We start from the raw sequence: 23111 nt of genomic DNA, 5'->3' as shown, positions 1-23111 counted from the left end.
GAAAAAAGATAATCTGTCCTTGAACCTTGTCCTCTAAGGATCAGTGCAGAGTCTTCTTTTGATTAACTTGTAAAAGATGAATTAGGGATTGGAGAAAGGAGAACAAAGGAAAGGTGAATCCTTAATTACAATCTTAAGCAACTGTGTGCAATCATGTTTCAAGATTTTCTTGCCTGAATACATCTTATTAAGTTGTACCCATGCACTCAGATGCTCCATAACTTGGAGAATGAAGATTGCTTCTAGTTGCTCTCTTTAAACCACTTCTTCAGTTCACAAATGCCATGATGTTCGGATTGCCTCCCTCTGATTAGAAGGGTGACATTGAAAATCACGTCTGAAAGTGAAGCTAAAAGACAAGTAACATAGAGCAGTTACATATAACTTTATTAAAATAGTCATGCATGCTGCATTTGTGTATTCAAATAAATTCAAAAATTAAAATTATTTTTTAAAAATCTTTTTTGATCCAAACCAATTGTTTTTTTTTTTAATATAGTGTCTTTATCCTAACATTACTTTATTAGTGTTGACAACACACTTCGTAGTATAGTGTATAATAGGAATGAAAATTAATTATATATGCACGTTATTAGTTTGTTCACACCATGTTGAGAATGCCTTTCTGATAAATATAAATCAAAAGACATTGGCCAAGGTTCATCTCTTACAGCTGTCCTTGGTACGATCCATTGTTCTAAAAACAGTATGTGTTAAAAATATTTTTGTCCGTGAAAAATGTCAGTTCAGCAGCTCCGCCGACATTTGGAACCTCTATCTTTCTTTTTTTTTTTTTTTCCCCAGGACGCGTCCTGACTCCTGGATGATCGCGTTTCAGTTGTAGATCTGTTTCGTTCTGAAGACCCAAACGGCTTCAGCACTGCTGAAATGAGGCAGAAAGTTTGTGCTGCCGCTTTCCCAGCCGGACCACGTCCAAACAAAGCAGGTGCTCATTTCCCACAGCGGCATCCCCGGCAGCGCAGGAGTTGCGGAGCTGTGCGTGGCTGCTGCCGGCCACCAGCCCCAGCGTGACACTGCGCCTTCTCCTGCAGCCGGTGCGCAGACTCCCCTCTCTCCACCCTTTATTCTATGAAAGCACCTGGTTTAGTTATTCCACTTTTTTTTTTTTTTAACCTTCCTCTCCTAGCTCCCCACCAGCTCCCCACCACCCCGCGGTTTAAACAGTGGCCTGGTAGGCGTGACAGCAGCACTAGGGAGACAGAGCGCAGCAGGGGTGCGAGGTTTTAGGTCCCCCGAGCAGGTCGGTGGTGGGTCCGTGCCCTTGCCCCAGGAGAGCCACCCCGCGGCCAAGAGACCAGGAGAGGGGACCCCGGTCCGGCCTGGTGCCCCCGGCTGCCCCCCGCCAGCCAGGCGGACGGGCCGGGCCAGGGAGTGTGGGGTTCGCAAGTGTCAGGCTGTGGAGGCTGAAAGGGCAAAGCTGTAAAGCAGGGACTCCGCAAGTTCGGATTAGTTTTGCGACTTTTGTCTTCACGCCTCGGGAGCTCAGTCGATTGCAGCTTCTAGGACAAATTGCGTGGTGGGTTGCGGGGGGGAGAAATAATAATAATAAAAAAAATCTTAAAAGTCTCTCCCTTCAGCTCCGCGTTTCAAATGCAAATCGGGAGAGAGATTGGTTCCCGCCCCACCCCCTAGCCCGGCTCCTGATTTTTATCCAAAGGACTCCATCTGTATATCCTGTCAAGGAGGAGGAGGAGGAGGAGAGGCGGGGGGGGGGATTGGAGCCGGGCAGGCTGCTTGCTCCCTGGATCCCTCTTCAATAGCCACCGCTGGGTCTTCGGGAGGTACAAAGAGTCCCTGTGCCGTCTCCGGGCGCCCTCGAACGGAGCTGGCAGCCGGCTCGGGCCACCGAGCGGTGATATCCCCTGCCCTGAGCAGCATCCCCACCTCCTCTGCCTTCTCCCTCCCTCCCCGCTCCTTCCCTCCCTCCCTCCTCTTCCTCCTCCTCCCGCAGCCACGATCCGCACCCAGTCGGAGCTGGGCTTGGCACAGACACCCACTTCTCCCGCCGTGTGCCCAGCGGCTGGCCGCGCCGCGCCGTGCCGTGGTGGAGGAGGAGGAGGACCGGAGCGGCGGCGGCAGCGCTCCTTCCTCCGCGGGTGCGGGCGAGTGTGCGGGCGGGCGCGCAGCCCTCATGCCAGGCGGGCGCCCCGCCGCCCGCAGCCCGACCCCTTCCGCCCGGGAGCATCCCGCCAGCACTTCGCCGCGGAGGAACCGGTGGCCCTTGGGATTAAAATACTCACCGCGCCGGGAAGCCGAGGGAGAGAGGGAGCAGGTAAGTGCCGGCTGCACCTGTGCCTTTCCCTGCCTTCCTTCCCCTCCCGTGTAGGCAGAGGGCGGTCGGAGCAGTTGCGGAAAAGGGCTGTGCGCTCTTCGTCCGCACCCGCTCGCCCCGGAGCGGCTCCTGCCCGGAGCGGGGCCGCGGCTCCGCGGGGCCGGCGCGGCCGCGGGTAAGTTTGGCATTTCCCGCGCTGGTGGCGGCCCGGGCATCGCGGCGGGGACCGGCTGCGGGACCACCGGCACCAGAGGTGGCGGGGAGACCGTGGAAAGTGAGAGCGCTGGGACTATAGGCGTGTGCGCACCTTGTGAGAAATTAGAGAACAATAGCATCACTCTTGACTCTTTGAAGAAGTCTCACAGACAAGAGGAGAAGTGGGGTGGGGGAAGGGAGGACCACGGACTTCTGCAAAATACAGGCAGCACAAAGTCCTGACTGTCTCAGTCCTTTCTGCCAAGCCAAAGCGGCTGTCTTGCTTGGCCTTGAAGTCCGCCAGTGATGTTACAGTGCAAAAGATTACTGAGGCAAGGAAATTTCCTGAGTTATTTCCGAGAGCTTTCGTCCTTTTATGTCAAGGATGTTCTAGAGTTTGCAAACGTTGAAATTATGGGAGCTATTTCTTTGATTAGTATTCAACCGGTAAGGCTAGCTCTGCAGTGCTTGGGTGATACTGACCCTTCCCCCTCTGCCCCGTCGTCCCCCCCCCGGCGCCCCCTCCCCCCCGTTATCCACATCTCCACACACACGGACATGTCCTGATGTCCTGCTTTCCTACAATAGGCTGTGTGCACCGATAGCAAGTGGTTTGTGATCTGGATTCTCAGACTTCTGCTTGCTAATGGAGAAAAAAAAAAAAAACAAAAAAACAAACACTTTTTGAGATATGATTTAGCTTTTATACTCATGCTTTCAAAAGATGAGGTAGTTCAGGTAAGCCAGGATCCTACAAACGATGTCTTCCCCGGGATTTAGGGAGGGCTGGGAGATGGAGACTAGTGAGGTGCTCTGATTCTGGAAACTGAAATGCTGATACTTTAGTTTTTTTCCCACTGCAAGGAAAAATCTTGTGTTCTGATAGATAACTTCTCAAGTCAGAGACTTGAAAGGGCAGAGTATGCTTCATAGTCTCTCTAACAAGACATACTGCCTTGCCATTTTTCAGCTGAAACATAGGTGATTGTGCAGCTTTGCAGAAAATAAATTGCTTTTCCAGGACAAATAAATAAATAAATACATAAAAGAGCCAAACTCTTAAGCATGCCAGTTTCTGAAAGTCTCTCATTGGCATTGATGTGTGACTTGACTTTTCTATACTTGTTACATATACTAATGGTTTCTGTGTTATTATATTTGAAGTTTGCAGGGAATTGTTAATGGTAAAAGCTGGGTACTTAGTCTCTTTCTGAAAAAGATAGGTCTACATAATACCAGGTGCAGGCAGAGCTGTTCAGATGGGCAGTAGCATGAAAGTTGCATAACTAAATTAAGTTTGCTTAGAATATAGCTTCTGAAGGTACAACAGGTCAACAGATAAAGATCAGCTGTAAAGTCATGTAGATTTTCTCTCAGCAATATCATAAAAGTTTTAAAGATGCAGACGTGAAGTGAGGATGTTTAGACATTATATGATTGTGCCTCATTAGAGCTAGTTCAGGGCAACGTGTGTATTATTATCTTTGGAGAAAAAAAAAAGAGCAAAAAACCCACAAAACAAACCCAAAGAACCAGGGACCAAATGTGTCATCCTGTTTAAAGTCCCTGTACACAGTTTTATAGCTTTCCAGTCTGTACCAACCAGGGCATCTACCTAGGCATCTAGACACTTTTTTTAGAATCGTGAAGAAGGGCTAAGTGAGATTTAAAAAACAATTGCAATAAAATCCACAGCAAGGCAAGAAAAGCAAAGGAGCTAAAACCTGACTCTGACAACTTTTAATATTAAGTATGTGCAATATATAGGGTTTAAGTACTTAATAAAGACTTAAAACTACCTGGAATACTAGGAAAATGTTAAAAGTAATAATCTGATCTACCATTGCATGTTATAAGTGCATGTCAGTTAATGTGAATGAAATTAAAAACTTCAGTAATACAGACTATTTTCTTGCAAAAAGCCAGTAAAGATTGCAGTTTTAATCAAGGGGCATTTCAACCTTATAATGGGAGACTTTACTGTAATTAAAAGCTGATGTAGGTCATTAGAATTGTGCTAAGAGTCAGATGACAGTCTCACAACTCTCTTAAGTCTACTTTCATTGATTTGATAGCAAAGCACTCTTCATTATTTGCTATTGATTTAATAGCAAATAATTCTTATCTTTTCATATAAAAGGGTAATTGTAAAGCATTTGTATAACTGTGACTTATCTGATGTGAAGAATGGATATAGCATCCATGTAGATTTTCACCTATCCTTTTCATGTATGACTGCGTACGTGTACACGCTGTGTCCACATTTTTCTGTGTTTCTTCAGCAATCAGAGAGCGACTGAAGGAGATCATTATTAATGCAAGACCTTACGTTGTTCTAGTCCAACTTAAGTTCCTACTGTGCTATAAACCTGGCTAAGCCTTTTCTCAAAGGGATTCAACTCATAAATTGACTCCGACGTGTGATGGAAATAGAAAATATTTTAAACTTCAAATGGTTTACAGATGAGTATACTGCTTGGGAGTCAGTTTTAGTGATGGGTTGGCTAATAAGTTTCTGCGTGTGTTTTTTGGCTATTGCCTTCAGTATCTGATGTGTTCAGCAGTTCTTCAATGAAGGCCTTTCTTGAGGCATTCAGTTTCCTTTAGTTTATCACACACATTTTTTCATGCTACTACTGGGTATTGTTTTCTTGTGACAATAAAAATCATTAAATTCTAGCTGAGGAAGGGTGCATAAAATAGATGGTTACTTCGGTTCTTCCTGTCAAACCAGGTTTAACTCTGAGCAGTAATGCAGGAGTGCCTCCTCTGGGAATTCAGTGGTTCTGCAAGAAAATCATCCCTAGGCATTATGTGAAATTCCTCAGCTGAAATGAGGCTGCAGAAATTGAGCTTGTGCAAATTTAAATATTTGTCTTGATTGGTCCCAGATCCACAAATACTGCTGGCGTTTCTTTTCAATAACTGATCAAATTAGCATAATTTTTCTCAGCAACTTAGATGTTTCAAATGTACTGTTGCAAGGTGAAAAACCAACAAAGCACTTTCACGTGGAAAAAATGATATTAGAAAAATATCTTTCTTTTGTAAATTTTTCTTGGGGGAAAAAAACCACCTACCAACAACCCAAACAATTTAACACTCTAGCCACATTCTGTCTTGTGATCAACTGCAGAGCTGTAAAAAAGACCAAAAGCTGTTGCCTGGGGTTTTTTTGTGCATTTTTTTAAGCCATATCATTAATGAAGTGTGCCTAGTGTTTTTCTGTTGCCTCATCAGGTCCTTTCACCTGAGTCAGAGGGTATTGGAGCCAGTTTAGTGTAACAGCGCCATATGTTTGGAGCAGTGATAGTTTTTTGCTTGATAACCAGATGCAGACTGCAGGATGTGCACTACATTTACAGATCTCCCATGTGAATATTTAGGCCAGTTAGCGGCAGGAGGTTGTGGTCTGTAGATGTAATGTCATCTGGCACAGGGAATTAATAGGTTTCATTGTACTGCCTTGACTTGCAGAGCTTTATTTCATCGAAGGGTCCCCACTTCACTTGCTCCAAGGCACCATCATTGTTTGTTTTTTTTTGCTTTCCCTGAAAGAAGTGATAACCAAACAATGGGACTGACACCATAATTAGACATGTTATCTTCTCTAAACCTTTTTATCTCAAGGATCACATAATTCCTGTGCCTATGAAGGAGTCTCCTGTAATACTTAGGATGTGTAACATGGAGGAGCTGCAGGCTTGTAACAAAGGGGAATTTTCTCTGCCACTGAATGTAACACGCTGTCCAATGGACATTGTAAAATTGAATGTCAAAACATAAATATTTCAGTGAGGCAGTTCAGCTGTCAGGAGGCTCACCTGCTGATTCCACTGTGTTTAAGGCATCGTGGTTCAATATCCAGTGGTAACAGTCACCCTCAGAATTATTTGAACACCCGGGGTCTGATTTTACCGAATGGCTAAAGTAGAGAAAAAACAAACAAGTGTGGGATAACTGTGCATTGTTGACCAAGGAAAGCAAGATTTAAGCAAGCAGGTGATGGCTGGGGTGTACTTTCAGAGTCAGCGAGGTCCAGATTTATGCAGTAAATTTTGCAATGGTATCAAAAATTGAAGCAGTTTGATGAGAGGAGGATAATGTGGCAGAGGGAAGGAAGAGGGAAGAGTAGGAGTGGTAAACTCTTGAGTTATATCTTCAATGAGTGCCCTGGGCTGACAGCAAGATTTCAAAATAGAGAAATGCAATCCAGACTGGTGGAGTTCAGTAATGGGAAAGGTTTTGGATTTCCAGTTCTTCCTGAAGCATTTTGCATTGGAAAGACATCAGGACAAAATACGCTGAAGGGCAAAATTCCCTATTGGGTTGAAGAGATTGACAAGGAAATGATATGGTTCATAGATTAAGCTGGCACTGTGACACTGGTAGCAATGTGTGAGCAGAAGCCTGCAGGAATTTGCATTTTGGCTGCAAAGGTTAGGTGGTGCAAGGATGATCTCAAAAGCCTTCAGCAAACTGCCCTACAGTGCTGGGGAAATCTCAGCGGTGGGGAAAGAGGGCTTCCAAGAGGATATCTCTGAGACTGAAAACTTGTCCTTATCTACTGCTGCTCATTGCTACACACAAACAGGGAAGACTAGTCATGATGTGTTGTTTTAGGAATTATAGAGCGAAGCAAAATATTCAGAGAGATTTTCAGTGGGTGTAAATTACCCTTAATTGCTTGCAGTGAGGAGGACTATTCCTTAAAGCTGAGGATCTTATTCATGATCTGAATGTTTTCAACAAATCAAGATTGCCCCTCAGAGACAGTGCATAATAGTGTCTTAGTGTCTTTTTGACACTAGCAGATTGTTTTGGTGAAGTAAAGTAATAACATTTTTCAGATTAGCAGTGTACACCAGAACACTTCTCCTACTAGACTGTGGCTTAAATATAGTTTAATTTTTTGTACAGCAGATGGAAGAAAATGTAAGTTTTATGATATATATTGAATAAAGACATTATTATTTTTTCATATGTGTATATTTTCCATCTGATGTTTTATGTATCAGCCTGCTATTTGAGAACATAAATATGAGAGTTTAGATATCCAGTGGATTTTTTAGTTTTTATTCTTACAGCGGTTCACATGGACAGCATTTTACTGCTCAGCAAAGACGTGCTATGTACACTATACAGATCACATAACATACTCTTCAAATTACCCACCAGTTTTTTTGCTTTATATTTTTCATATTTTTGATTGCCAGGACTATATGTAAAGAAAGTAGGGAATACAAGCTCAGATGTGAAAGCTAGAGCCTAATGCTTTAAACATACCAGCAGACAAATTAATTTTATTTTTAAAGCCTAAATTACTTTTTAATGTTAGCAACATGTGAATGAAGAGACATGATTGAATTTTGCCCCTATTTCGGGAGGGGAGCAGCATTTTGGAGATCAGAAACAAGGTGTAAAGGTGCAATTTTTTCCTAGGGTAATTAATGACATCAATTAAAAGTGCAAATATTTCTCAGTTCTGTGTAATCTGAGTCTTACTCGTGCAGAAGTGATACCATTTCATAAAAAAGCATCTTTCAACAAAAAGTACAAAATAGTTGCAGGTCAGTTTTGCCTTCACTTGACACTCAAATGTGTAAACACAGATGGCAGTGAAGGCATTAGAATCAGAGCCCTGAATACCCTCTATCACTGTCAGTGTTAGTCATATCCACTGTTGCAAGTGCATCCCTGAATGCTGAAGTTATGCCTTAATGAGGAAAAAATCACCAACGGTACCTCTTAGTTTTCAGTTTTATGAAGGCTGTGACATTGCTAATGTGGACTTGTGGACTTCATACTTACAGACTTCATAGAACAGGTGATGTTGAAGTGTTAGTTACTCTTGGACAAAACCTCAATTTTTTTTAAATTAAAAAAATCTGTAAAAATATGTATGTGTGTATATATACATACACACACACATATATGTATACATATATATAAGTAAGAAAGGTAATGAAATGCAATTTAATGAAAAGTTATTCCCAAAACAGAAAAGGTTTTTAAGTGCCAGAGACTTATGCTTTTGGAGGTATCACACTCAAAAGGCAATGTACTGAAAGAACTATAAATAAAAACCTAAAAAAAGGGCTCTAAGAGGAATAGGAAGACTTTTCCCGAAGAAGAGGAAGAAGGGAGGGAAGAACGTTTCAGAGCAGAAAGTGCTGCCACACAGCTGAATAAAAATAATTGGAATTTTGGAGTCTGTGTGGTGAAAGTATTTGAGAATGAGTAAACCACAACAATTTTTTTTTCCAGGAGGTGTGAGTATTCTGCTTTTCATCAGATTGTGCTGTCTAGCATATGGACTGTTTTTCAGTTGGTATTTTGGGTGCGTTTTTCAGTTCTGTGCTGTGGCGTGTGGCTGGGGACCATGGCACTCCATATGGTGGCTTTCATACTTTCTTGCAGGTGTAAAAGAAAGGATATAAGAGAACACTGTTTGAGATAAAGGTTAGAGCAATTCTAGGTTTGGAATGTCTGTTCAGAGCAAGAACAAGACATTTCAAACTGCTTAGTGAAAAGACTCTAACATATTGTAAATGTTTTACTGACATTTCTTAAGAAAATCCATTTTGTATTTTTATCTCCATTAAATAACAATCTGCTGCCTCTTTGAAATAAACTGACAGTTTATCAATATCAGATGTCTTTAACATGATGTAACTTAGACACAGAGGGGGGAAATCAAGGGTGTGTAAACAGCCTCTACTACAAACAACGCTTACAGTAGTTGAACAGAGCGGTGGGAAGTTAAGATATCACAGAGGAAGCATAGCTACTCTCCTTAACACTCTCTCAGTAATTACTGTCATATGGTCATGATTTACCCAAAGGGCCAGATCAAAACTGAGCTATGACTAGTTGGGATTAATCATTTCAAACTAGGCTCTGCTAGCGAGGATGACACCTGTGTGTTAATCCCGCCGTGAAAAGTGTCTTTGTCCATGTTGGAATGATGTCTTTTATAACTATAGCATCCTGTTTTCAAAATTAGGGTCTTTAGGTAAGACATTGCTTATTCTCTTTGGTTTGCCTGTAGGGAGACAATGGATTTTCACATATGGAAGCTTTCAAATTGCTCCTGCTTAGCAAACACGCTCAGTGGGTTTGTGGTTTATCCCACCAGCCTCTAAGCAAAGCCTTTCTGGTGCAGGGCAGTACCACAGAAGGGATTACTATAAAAAGGCTTTAAATACAGTCTGTAATCAGAAGAGCTTTTTATTTGTTTCATGTTTCTGCCCTCTAGGTACCTTTGGCAGCACGATGCATAGGCGTTCAGCAGCTAAGAGAGCCTGACAGGCTGAAAACAGATAGCAGATATCACATTTCACTCAGTTTTAATGGTAGTGGGTAGGGATATAATGGTAATCTATCTGGAACATTTAATGTGTGTGTGATTTAATGTCTAGCCTTTTTAGATTAATTAAATGTAGAAAGGATGAAATCTTCTTTCTTCCATGGCTTCCTAAGTAGCAGCAGTTCCCTCCAAATTAATGCCTTGTTATCTATTTTAATTTCACCCTTATTTTCACCTCATGTTTGGCACTACATAAATGCTTCTTGTCTCCCTCATTGCTCACTCAGACAAGGAGGATGCCCGTTTCAGAGACAGCATTGTTTACCTGGCGATCTCCCCAACAGGCAAAGCTATGTTTGGCTCTGACAGAATTTATACTTTTAAAAACATTATACTAAGTATACATTTTTACTTGAGTAGAGAACGCTCACAGTTGTATAAGGCAGAAAAAAGTGTCCTTTAAGTACTGAAGTTTGAGGGGTTTCTTTCAAAAATATATTTGTATATTTAGTGAGTTCTACCAGTTATTAAATGATTAAATTTCAAAATAAAAACAGATGCACAAAAAGATAAAAACTGTATTTGTTAGTGCTGAAAAATCATTCGTCATTATATCAAGGTTTCATTGAAAACACAAAATCACATTACCTTCTGATCTTTCTCAGCATATTTCTATATAAATATACAAACTAGTGTAACACGTTTCTTACTATGTCTGACATTTGCTTTAGGAATGTTGTAAAAATGAGTGGGGAGACTCAGGGCTTTTTAGCAGGTCAGGTTCAGATCAGAACAAATCATAGCGTCTGGTGTGCTGTGACTAAGAATCAATCAATTTTTCTGATTAATCTTATACTCCTTTATTTTACTTTTGAGTTATGTGGGAGAGAGTTAAGCTAGGATGTGTCCCTGCTGTTAATACAACTTCCTGCCTGTAGCCAGTTTGTAATTATATTATAGTAATGACAAGCAAAGCAAACCATAGCAGACAGAGGAGAAAAAAATAAAATAAAATTACTGTAAAGAACTACACTTGCTTTGATTATTTTAAAGAGAAAAAAAATTAGCATTTGTTCGGGGAAAAAATGGTGTATTAAGAGAACAGTCAGGAAAAAACTTTATGAATATAAATATATCTGTATCAGCAGTAGTAATGCCATCCAAAGAGTTTGCTGTAAACTCTGAAACTTCTTATGTAAACTCATTGGTATTGATGAGGAGAAAAGTAATAAATAAACATTTTTCATGAGTGATGTAAATGCTGTGAAGAATTATTTGCATTCTTTAAAAAAAATAAAAATTCTGACAACGGTTCTTATCTTTTTCCTGGATAGGTACCTGTTACAACATTTCTTTGGTGAAGGCTATTCAGCAGTGGTGACATCTTCCAATCGACCACTCTGCAAATTATTATCTCTGGACTCCCAGCTGACACCCTGCCAGACGCTAGAGCTACTGAGACAACTGGAATTGTGCCCACTTTGGTCAAGGTTTTTTCTTTCACGGAGGAAAAAAAAAGATGAAGTTGGGCAAAGTGGAGTTCTGCCATTTTCTGCAGATACTAGCTCTTTTCCTTTGTCTTTCTGGGATGAATCAAGCAGAGCTCACAAGGTCCAGGTCAAAGCCCTACTTTCAATCAGGGAGGACGAGAACCAAACGCAGCTGGGTGTGGAATCAGTTCTTTGTGCTGGAAGAATACATGGGTACAGACCCACTCTATGTAGGAAAGGTAGGGGATTTAAACAAACTTTGGAGGGTACAGATGCTTGCTTTTTCATGTGTTTATATGGTGAAAATTTTAATTCCGTCAGCATGGTTGACTTAAGCCAGGATGGGACAAAGTTTTGTAGTTTGAAAAAGAAAAAAAGGTTTAATACTTCAAAACAGCAACACGCTACATTCCTATAAGAATGCAAGATTCCCCTCACATTTTTCTTTAAGAGCGCTACATGTTAGCACTACTTCTTTAATGGAATACAGTAATGAAAGTGTTTTACCACCACTGACAGAAAGAAAATATTTATTACTTATATTAGATTTTATTTCTTTTACATAGAAATAGAGAAACGTAGTGATGAATATTCTTTTTTAAGAGCTAACAGCTAGTCCCAGAAAACAGAAGTTACATATTAATTTGTTTGCTCCCTAAAAATCGACATGACTGAAGGCAAGAGAGAAAGAATCAGGCATCTATGGGTATGATGAGTAAAAAGGAGGGCATGTCTGTACTACTGCTTTGCTTTGACTTTGCTTGGCTGGCATATTGGCACCTTGGAGGCCTTGCTGTCCTCTGCACATAGGACAGCTTTGTGGCTTTACCTCTGATGGGCACGGGTCCAGTACAGAGCAAGCCTTTACATCAGGGCATCCCAAATGGTTCATTCTGAGCGCCCGTCGCTGCACATGGAGCACTGTGAGCACAGCTGTGAATCTGGGACTTAGCTCATTCACTGCCTCGTGCTGCTAGGTAATATGCTTCCTTCAGCAATGATGAAGGGAAAAAAACCACAAAACAAAAAACAAAACCCCCTCTGGTGTTTCTGTGTAACATTTATGTATAATCATCTTACTGAAAGGAAAACCCATTCTTCTCTGTAATATCAGAATCAATAAATAGAGTTTCTTGTTAAAATATAGCAAATGCATAGAAAACTAGGGAGTGACAGCTTTTGGCACAACAGCATGCCTGCAGAAAAGGAAATGAAGTAATCTGAAATTCACTGCTTCAAATATGCAACTGCAATGAATTTCAACTTAATGCATCCTACTGAGACAAAACCTTGATGTTTGTGTTAATACAATAAGCATTTAGAATTTAATCATGCCAACTGAATAATCAAGTTAAATGGTGAATTGCTTTCGTGATTGCAGCTATGGTTGCATTTAGGTGCTTTTCTGAACTGGGACTGATACTTTGCACAACTGAGCCTTCAAGAAAGATGTATTAGAATCACAAATGTGATCTGAAATTACAGCAGTCCTGAAAGTTTTGGTAAAGTTTTAGGTTATGTAGCAGTTTCCATTCTGATGCCATGCAGTTGCTGGTTGTTTGTGTGAGTTTGTCTTTTAGGCAAATTTGTTCTCAGGTTGGAACTTCTCTTCTGCTTTTGAAAATGGCCTTTTTGGCATTCTTGCCCACTTATAAAATAGAAAATGTGGCTTGCAAATTTGAATTCCTCCCCTAGAAGAGAAGTGTCTCCAAATATTCGAGTGAAGGCTGGTTTTGATCTGTAGTAATTCTCATATTCAGTCAAATGCTGTATTATGGCCAAAAATGCTGTGGTAGCGCTACAGTACATGATATTTGCATGTATGTCGTTATTTTTAGCTTCACAGTCTGCTCTTTCCTGTCCTTTATGAGAGTCCTAGCATTCATAAGCAGATATCTTTTGAAATGCAAACCTTTTTTTTTTTTTTCTGAAACCGTCTGTGCCCAGCCTGTTTTTGTATCAGCAGTATGAATTGTTGGCTCAGGAACTCACACTTGTACCAGCAATCCATTTTGTAGGAAAAGCAGATAAAAATTTGCACTTACAAGAGGAAGCCCATCTTCCTGGAAACAGAGTCCTTGCTGAGTATCTTATAAGATGACATACCCAGTTCCTAACCCTCTCACTGGAGAGGCTTTTCACTGTGTGGCTCCTGAGGTGCAATCATGACCGAAGCTGCATTCCCACACATGGAAGCAAAAAGGTGAAGAAGTGATTTTCTTTTCTGTGTCAACATAATATGTGTATCATCACTCTGAAGTGAGCATCAGTTGCCTTCCTCCCCCTCTTCTACCCTTAAAAATATTGCTGTTCTTGTTTCAAATCCTTTGCAGCTAGGTAGGGACTGAGAAGACTGAGATTTGGGTAGGATGGTTGGGGTTTTTTGGTTTATTTTTTGGTTTTTTTTCCCCCTTGGTGAGGAAGCTAGAGGAAGCAAAAAGCTGGCATAACTCACTTCTCTCGTCAAGTGAAGTGGAAGCAGCAACCAGACTCTGCCTCATGCTCTGCAGAGTGCTCTACTCCCAGGGAAGGCAGTTCTGCACTGCCTTACGATGCTTTGCAGGGTGCCAATCTAACTGCACATCCAGGAAGGAGGGACCTTTTTCCAGCTTTTAAGGGCTGTGAGATAAAAAGGCTTCAGAAATGCTCAAGCAAATGGAACTGCAATAGGGAATATTGTCTCCCCACCACTATTCAATTTTATAAAGCATTAGGCAATTCTGGTTGGAAGGCAACATTTGGAGAATATTAGGGCTACACAGCAAATCATTCAAGATTTGTGAAATACCAGTGTTAATTCCATGTTCAGCATTAACTCTGTGGTCGTGGGTGTCTGCATTCTCACACTTTAATTACCTGATCATGCAGGGTAAAATCCTGTTCCTTGTAAACAATGTAGCAGGATTCCTTTTCCCCTCAGTAAGACAAGTCTTTCACTTAATTTTTCAGTGATTTCATGTTTTTTTAACAAGGTTTCAGATCCATACCTGAGGTATATTGCAGCCTTCCTTCTGGACATCCATTTATTGGTAGAATTTTTTATTTTTTTTCCTAAATGCATATGTATTTCTTTTCTTAAGGCAGCAGGGCCTGTTTCTCATGTCACTCTGCAGAAACCTTTGGAGGAGTTCCTTTAGTTTTACACTAATAGGAGCCAGAGGTGGCAGAAATTTTGTGCCTTTGCTTTTTGTTTTGTTTTCTTTTTATTGTAGGTCTTTCCTCTCCATGATACAAATTTTAATCATCTTGGCTGTAATTCTGAGCACCTCTTGGGAGGTGCTTGGCACGTAATCACGTTGTGGACTGAACCATATACAATTTCTTTCTGTCCATCAGCACAGCATATGTTATGTTCGCTTGAAGGGTTAAAGCGTTTCACTGTTTAGCCCATTTACCTGTTTGGATAAGCACTATTCTCTTCCAGACATTCTCTGTAGGAAATGAGGCAGTTAACTGTGGTGCTAATTGAGCTAGAAGCATAGTTGGCTTCTGATTTCTGGAAAATATTTTCTACTGCTTGGTAATATGTTTTGTGAAATGCCTTATTCTGTATTTTCCATATAAATGACTTTAATACAATCTATTGGGCAAAAAAGTAATAGTATAGAGCAGTTTTAAATGATTCCATTTAAATTTAGGAAAAATTGTATTCTATTACACTAAATATTTGAAAAGCTGTATACAGTCTTGTAATTGAAGTTTCTATGGGTATGCATTGGCAAAAAGGGATGCAGTTAAAGTAGAACTTGAAAATTTTATTGATATCTTTTTTGTTTTTTTATATAATGATCAGACACCCAGTTTTGTTTGTTTGGTTTGGTTTTTTGTTTGTTTTTTATTTGGTTGGTTGATTTGGTTTTGGAGTGGTTGTGTTATGGGGTTTTTTATTTGGGGTTTTTGTTTTGTATTTGAGGGGGGTTCATTTCTTGTAATGTGTTCTGCTGCAAGAGTGTAAGTCTCCTCAAAAGCATTATGACACAAAGTCTCAACCAACAATACTTTCATTTTTCTTGTTAAAAAGTTAAAAAAAATCAAAAGAAGCCACAAATAAACCTGAGGAAATTAAACAAGGCTGTGAACTCCATGTGAGATGCTGATTGATGGCTGACTTCTCTGTTTTCTTTTGGATCCAAACCAACACTCTTTTTCCAATGGCTCTAAATTTAGGTATAGTTAAAATGCAGTTTCAGGCTTTTTGCTGAGTTGAACTCTTCTTTTCCCCTGAGATCTCACTAACATATGAAGGACTGGAAATAAAAGACACAGACTTTTGGTTGAGCACAAACCCATTAAGCTGATATGTAACTTTGAGAGGCTCACTGGTAATTCTCAAAAATAACACTTGGAACTTGTAAGATGTCATGCATGTAGGATTATTTATAATGTATGGGAAAGGAAAACATAAATTCTAATTTGCATTTTCTAGATTGTAAATTCAAGAAAAAAGGTTAAACTAGTAAACTGAGTGTATAGTTTCCTAGAGCTTCCAGTCACTGCCTTCCAGTACAATTTTACCTGCCTTTTTGTTTTTACTCTAACTGTTTTAAGATAAAAAAGCTTGTTGGATTCAATTTTCAAATGTTGATGGAAGTGCATAGAAGCTAATATTTGTATTATTATATATATATAAGATATATAGTGCAGAATGAGTGAAGCATGAAAAAAATGCAATGAACTTAAACTTCTTCTATAAAATTGGGTCATTTAAGAGAATTTGCAGGTTTTACAAGTTTTAAGAGAACTTCAAGGCGGGATGGGGTAAAGGTTTTTAAAGTAGAAAAAATACCAAGAAGTGTATGTTATTGTTGGCATAGAGAGTGGGTGGGTTTTTTTTCAGTCTCATCATTTTGGAGGGAAGGAGGAAAGACAGGGGAGGATACTGGGTTTTTGTATTTATTTGTTGTTTTTCAAAGATGTTGGCAAATGTGTCAACATAGGGCAACATAATTATTCACATACTATATTTGTCTGTGCTGTGACCTTATATCAAGCCATATCGATGTAGTCAGCAGTAGAGTTCTTTTCACAGAATCGTAGCCTGACAATTTCAGATGTTGCTGATGAATTTTGACTGACTTGGATAATGAGGGCCTTTGCTAAAACACTTTAAGTCAGTGAGTGCTGTGGAAGTGCTGGCCCCTCAGTCAAACTCGGACCAATCTGCGGGAGTATCAGCTGCTGAGAAACTGAGGGAATTTCATCTGTGATGAAAGAGCTGAGGATTTTTGCATAGAATTAGCCCATCTCTCTACAGCAGTTTTACTGACACTTTGGGAAATGGAGAGGAGATAGGGTGATATTACAAAGGCTAAATGTAGGTAAAAAGAGGCTGGGCTGCCTCATTTGCAGATAGCAAAGAAGAAGGTGTGTTGGGTGCAATTCCCTGAAGGGATTTGTCCCTCTTGCTGCTTCTGGATGCAGCCACAGGAACCTGGACTCTGCTCAACTTCAGCCCTGGGATCTTGTCCCTCCAAACATCCTGCACAAATGTCCTGTTCATGTCTACTCTGCAAGTCAGCTCCTGGTTGAGAGTAACTACAGCTTTGCGTAGGCTTTTTTTTCCTTTTTTTTTCCCACCCCAAGCAGTTTTGGAAAAAAAAAATTCTAAACAAATCAAACTCAAGCCAACTATTTTTTATCAGTCTTTGTGACCTCTCTGTGGAAAACGAAGACGGCATAATAACTCAGAAAGAAACTTCCTCTTTGTTATATTTTTTTTCTCATTTTCTATTTGTGTTATCTTTACTTTTATCATAATCTTTGAAGCACTGTTGTTTTATATACTCCCCAAAGGCCGCTTATGAAAGGGAAGAAGCAAATCTGCTGTATTTCTGATATTTATCCATCTCAGGAACTCTTTGCTTTTCTGTGCTATGAAAACTGATAACAGTTGACCTTTTAAGTAAAATGGGACATGCCATTCCTGGCAAATGTTTTTATACCACAAGTGCTGCAAATGAAACAAATGAACAAATGACAAAATAGTCAAGTCCTGCTTACTTGCTTTGTGGATTGAATAGGTCTTGGTGAAGAGATGCTTCAGTTTTACAGCAGTGGTATGAATTTACCATCTCAACTTGTTCTATCCAGTCACTAGTAGCACAGACTTTTCTTCACTGGATAGTTACTGGGGGCTTTGCATCATTCCATACTATACTTTATGTGGATTACCCTGAATAACTGAGAGCTGACTGACAATCTGAATTTTTCCTACTTAGCATGCAGGGCTAAAGTGTCTCTGGGGAGAATGGTGAGATTAAGGCTCACAGGAAGAATTATCCAAAAGGATAACTTAAAATCTACTGCTTTTTCCTGGTTGATTTCATTAGCCTGCCCAGCTATTGTGTAATTTCTTCTTTCCCTCTTTAAAGGAAGTCCTCACATAGCTGCATGGATACAGAAAAGGGTTTTATGCCGGGGATTTAAAATGATGACAATTTCACATGCTCAAGCACTAAAAGACAGTTTGTATGTAATTTCATTATTAGAAGTGAAAATAGAGTTGAGAACCTTACAGTAGGATACTGAACCAGAACATGCAGCTTTTTGATCTCTTAATATAATATAGAACATTGATCCTTAACATGTACTATTACAGAAGAGGAAGGTTAGTGAAGGTGATGACAACATCCGTAGATGAAGTAACCCTCATCGCAGTGTTTCATTCAATGGCGCAGACGTGATATTTATATAATCCTGTAATACCAGTTCTGTATTTCAGTAGACTAATGGGCTCTACCTGCAGTGCTCTGCTCTGAATTTCTTTTGGGCATTATTGAAAACTATATTTTATGGGTCTCTGACAAAATAGAAAAGAAAGAGTAAAAGCTAATTTTACAAGAATATGTAGATGCAAGTCTCCTGTATGCTTGGCTGGTTATCAGAAAATACCTTATTTTCATGAGAGCATGAGATGTACAGTTTTGATGTCAGTCAAGCTGATGCTGCTTCAGCTGAATTTTTTTGGTGATGTTGTGACATTCCTTCTCCTTTTCATCTCCTGAGGTTGTTCTTGGTCCTCTAGTTCTTGCTATTGGCTGTCATTCAACATCCAGTTTTACCTTCATTGTCTAGTCTCACAGTTGTGTATTAACAACATTGGAGATAAAGTGCTATAAAACTACGACTTGCAAGAACTGAGTATTTGCTAAGGAAATCCATTCATGAATTATTGTGCTAGGCAAAATTCAAGCAAACGCATCCCCTGCTCTAAGGCAGTGGTCTTATAAGGCAAGAAGCAATAGCAGGGTAAGAAGCAATGACAGAATTCAGAGAAATCTAATCTTAGTCAACATCTGAAAATAGTTTGAGAACAATAGGTCATTCTTGTTCCTTGCCATGGAGATAGAATATTATTTTTTCTGAAAATGAGATTCATCCAACATTTTAAAACATTATGAACAGATAATAGAGAGTTCTTTCCTGCCTTTACTTGCCAGCCTTTAGGGATGACAAGTCAGTTGAAATTCCTAAGTACAGACCTATTCAATATCTATGTCAGTACAAGGCTGCATCTCCTTTCAGACCAGTGAAGATAAAGGGTATTTTTCAATTGCTTTCAAAATATTGAACTGCATGAGCTTTAAAGGTTCATATCTTGTAGCCTGCTGTCACACTACCTTTTTCATGTTGCCTTTCTTATGCTCCTTATGTTAGCCATAAGTGTCTGTCTACAGACTCATTGGACATTCATTCAGTGTATTAAGTATTTTCAATGTGTCATAATCTAAAAGTGCTGCCAGGACTAATGCTGCCTTGTTATAATTCTTCTGCTGAATGTCTTGAATTTCTTCTTTGCTCCACATTGTTTTTTAAATATTATACTGCACATCCTAAGTTCCTTTTCCTTTTTTTCTTTTCTTCAGGTAATCACTAGTACCTGTGTACATAATGTCAGTGCCTCAGTGCTAACTTGAACCAGTTAAAGGAAGTACCCGTGACAACATATTTAGAGATTTTTAAAAAATCAGGGAATGGTTCCTTCACATGCAGTTACTTGGCTTTTACATAAATATACTGGTAATAAGTCCTGGAAAATCTCTGCAGTATAATCTTTTTCTTTCGGCATTATGCATTTCCTTGGAAGAGATAGCTGAGCTAAGTACTAATGGTGGAACTGCTGAGAGAAGAAAGATGTTAATACACTAGGTTGCTCAGTTCTTTCAAAATAACTATTAGCTACCTTATACTAAGAGAATCTTCTCTGTCACTTTTGCACTGGAAGAGACACTTACTGTCATGTAAATTAGAGACAAGTAGCTCTTAGAAAAGAAAGTGAAGTTCATGCTGTTGAGAGAACTCTTAATTCTGTCCCAGCTGTCCAAACTATGGTCATGGTATGAATACCAGCCTATACCAGGAGCAGAAGTTTGGGGATGTCAGAGTGCTTAATCTCTTCTGACTTCAAGGCTGTAAAAGGAGGATCAGCCAGTTAAAAATAGGGACAGGGGTTGTTAATATAAATAAGTGCTGTGAACACCTAACTATAGATCACTTTACCTCAATCTGTAAATGGGAACCACCTTCGCATTTCCAGGCTAAGTGTAAACTTAGCCAATAAAGAAACTCCATTGACAACAGAAGAATACATCATGAAGTGAAACTGATCACTCAAATCGATAAATGTGCTCATAAAATTGTAGAATATATTTATTATTAATTCTTGCAGATGTTTTTGACTCCACTAAAAAATTACTACCATTAATAGTTCTGTCCATGTACAAGTATTTACTGGTGTTACAGTCTTGTGCTGTTGCAAAAGTAAGATTGTTATTTATGTGGGTGTAAGTCACATAGTATGGTAGAAGCGCTCTTCAAGTCATAAACATAGAAAAGAATAAACTACTTTTTTTTAGATAAATAGGAATACCAGGACAAATATAGCTCTTTTGCATACAGCATTTCATGTGCAATCACTCATGTACCAGAAAATACAAAATATGCCTTACTGGCTTAGTCTTAAGCTGTCTTTTTCAGAGTGCTCCCCTGGGAAAAGAATGTAATTTTAAACGTTCAAGAAGAAGGCAAAAGTTTTTTAATATGTTTTGATTATTAAGTTGTGCTATTTATAGAGTAACTGAAGATTTAATCCAGAATTTTGAAATCAGTTTTATTGACCCTAGGAGACCATTTGAGAATATTAATGTTGGAATACGATTATCTGGCCATTTTAAAATTGAATTTTAATGGCTATTTTATTCTATAGGTTAGTGAAAGAGGAATACTGAGGAATGATTTGCAACAAGTATCAACATATTCCACATTTTGACAGTGAAAAAATAGTGCCTTCCTTTCAAATAGTCATATAGTATTCTTAAAGCACGGAAGGCCTGCATTGTGGTGTTTCACATGCTAAGAACTGTTGCAACTAAGAGTGGTCTGACATAATGTTCTACCTACATCATAGGTGATTCTTTCTCCCTCTCTGAGTAGAAAGAAATACATTTAATGTTATTTTCCAGGTGATATGAGGAGATTTTGCTGCATGAATTCCACAAAATACTGCCATAGTCATATTGTCTCATTTAGTTTTCCTGTTTCTGTAAATCATGAGTAATTACCTTAAGGATTACAGAGACATGCAATTCTGTTGCCGTGGAGTATGTGTGAGAAGAATTGAACCCACAAAGTTATTTTCCTTTTGAAATGTTTCCAAAATATGGAAAATCTGGTACTTGGATACATGTGTAAGGGTGATAAGCTGCTTAAACATTTCATACTGAGGTACCGAATCGTAACCCTGCTGACTAGGCAATGAAGCAATTCATTTTCCTTACGAGGTAGGCAGGTGCTGTATGAGGCAAAGTTTAGCTTGTTATCCTGTAACAATGAAAAGTTTTCAGACACAGCTGGGAAAAGCAGATGGTCATTTCTTAAGTTTCCATAATCATGGTATATAAATGGAATGCCATAAACTAGCAAAATGCTTAACTTGTCTTTCTTATACAATTTATACACATTATATGGGCAGAGTAGGCATTTGGAAAAGTGCTTGGCATATTTTTATGTTTCTTTTTTAGCTTGCAGGGCTATAATGTTGCATAGTGTTTATATTAAAAACTGTTAAATAATTCCACTTGCTTCTGGATGTTCATAATTTCATGCGTATGTAGACCATTATCCTCCCCACCCATCTTTTACCCTTTACCATTTAACTGTTGCTTAGCCAAGCGAGACTTTTAAAAGGTTTCCCTTTTCAGTCAGCACTGCAATCTTGTGTTTATCCATATTGCTATTTTATTTGTTCCCTTTCTTTTTTGAGTATGTTCTTGACAATACAGAGCTGTGAACAAAAGCACTCTATTATACCTTCTTCTAAACAGGAAATAAGCCAACTATTACTTCCTTTCTCATTGTATGATTCCAATTCCACTATTCATGTTTGTTTCTTTCTTTGCAAGTTCTTGTCCACAACCACTCTGAGGATCTTAAAGGCGTATTGCTTTTTGTTTTTTTCTTTATGCTGAATCCTGAGTGAGTATCAGTCCCAAAACAAAGGAAATATTAGTTGTTTGAAAAGTTGTTTCAGTTTATCTGACTGATAAACTGAATGAAGCCATGTCCAATGAGGTTTTAAGGAACAAACATGCGGGAATTAGAACAATAGCAGTGATGAAGCATATGCATAAATGTGTCCATAGGTATATATGTGTAGGAAACAATGGAAGGACATCACATTGAGGAATAATTGCTGCTTGTACAGACACATGTAATCAATTCAGATTTATCTTAAGGTTCAAAGAAAATGTAAAAATTCTAGTCTTAATGCTTTTAGTACAGGAAAATAGCCATTGAAAAAGTTAAAGAGAAGAAAAAGTACCTCAGAGAGTCAGTGTGAGAAGGGAAGTGTTAGAAGGGAAGGATGAAGCATTTTACTGTGTTTTTCTCACTCTGGAGGTTCATGTAAAACTGAAAAGATCATACCAAAGCAATCAGTGAAAACATTAAGTTAGATTAAGGTGTAAAAATCCAATCACAGAATGGGTAAGGTTGGAAGGGACCACAGTGGGTCATCTGGTCCAACCTTCATCCTCAAGCATGGTCATCCCAGAGCACATTGCACAGAATTGCATCCAGATGGTTCTGTAATATCTCCCGTGAGACTCCACAACCTCTCTGGGCAGTCTGTTCCAGTGCACAGTCACACTCAAAGTAAAGAAGTTGTTCCTCATGTTCAGGTGGAACTTCCTGTGCACCAGTTTCTGCCTGTTGCCTCTTGTTTTATTGCTTGGCACCACAAAGAGGAGCCTGGTTCCATCCTCTTAGCACCCTCCCTTTGGATACTTTTACACATTTATGAGGTCCCCTCTCAGTCAACTCTTCTCGTGGCAAACAGGCCCAGGCTGCTCAGCTTTTCCTTGTAAGAGAGATGCCCCAGTCCCTTAATCATCATTATTGCTCTTTGTTGGACATGCTTCAGGAACTCCATGTCTCTCTTTACTGAGGAGCTCAGAACTGGACACAGGACTCCAAAAGTGGCCTCACAAGGGTTGAGTGGAGGGGCAGGATCACTTCCCTCAGCCTGCTGACAATGCTTTTCATAATGTAGTCCAGGATCCCGTTGGCCTTTTGGGCCCCAATGGCACACTGCTGGCTCATGGACAGCTTGTTTTCCCACCAGGACCCCCAGGTCCTTCTCCACAGAGCTGCTTTCCAGCTGGTCAGTCCCCCAGCCATGTCCCCAGCCTGGTACATGGGGTTATTCTTCCCCAGGTGCAGGACCCTGCACTTACCTTTGTTGAATTTCAGACTGTTCTTATCTGCCCACCTCTCCAACCTGGTGAGGTCCTTCTGGAGGGCTGCACAGCACTCTAGCATATCGACC

General features: G+C 39.8%; 1 protein-coding gene across 1 annotated transcript in view; it reads left to right on the top strand.

Annotated features, from left to right (window-relative positions):
• Positions 1-1466: 1466 nt before the first annotated feature.
• The window catches only part of LOC108499581 (cadherin-7), an 88226-nt gene continuing 66581 nt past the window's right edge, over positions 1467-23111 (top strand). The window contains exons 1-2 of the mRNA XM_017819587.1: positions 1467-2293; positions 11132-11526. Coding sequence (XP_017675076.1) covers positions 11317-11526 — 210 coding nt within the window. The 5' untranslated portion in view covers positions 1467-2293; positions 11132-11316. The remainder of the gene's footprint in view (positions 2294-11131; positions 11527-23111) is intronic.

The sequence above is a fragment of the Lepidothrix coronata genome, unplaced genomic scaffold (genome assembly GCF_001604755.1).
Source record: "Lepidothrix coronata isolate B3197 unplaced genomic scaffold, Lepidothrix_coronata-1.0 Scaffold75, whole genome shotgun sequence".
NCBI lineage: Eukaryota > Metazoa > Chordata > Aves > Passeriformes > Pipridae > Lepidothrix > Lepidothrix coronata.
Note: the sequence above shows the minus strand (reverse complement) of the source record. Positions and strands in the feature narration are given on the sequence as shown.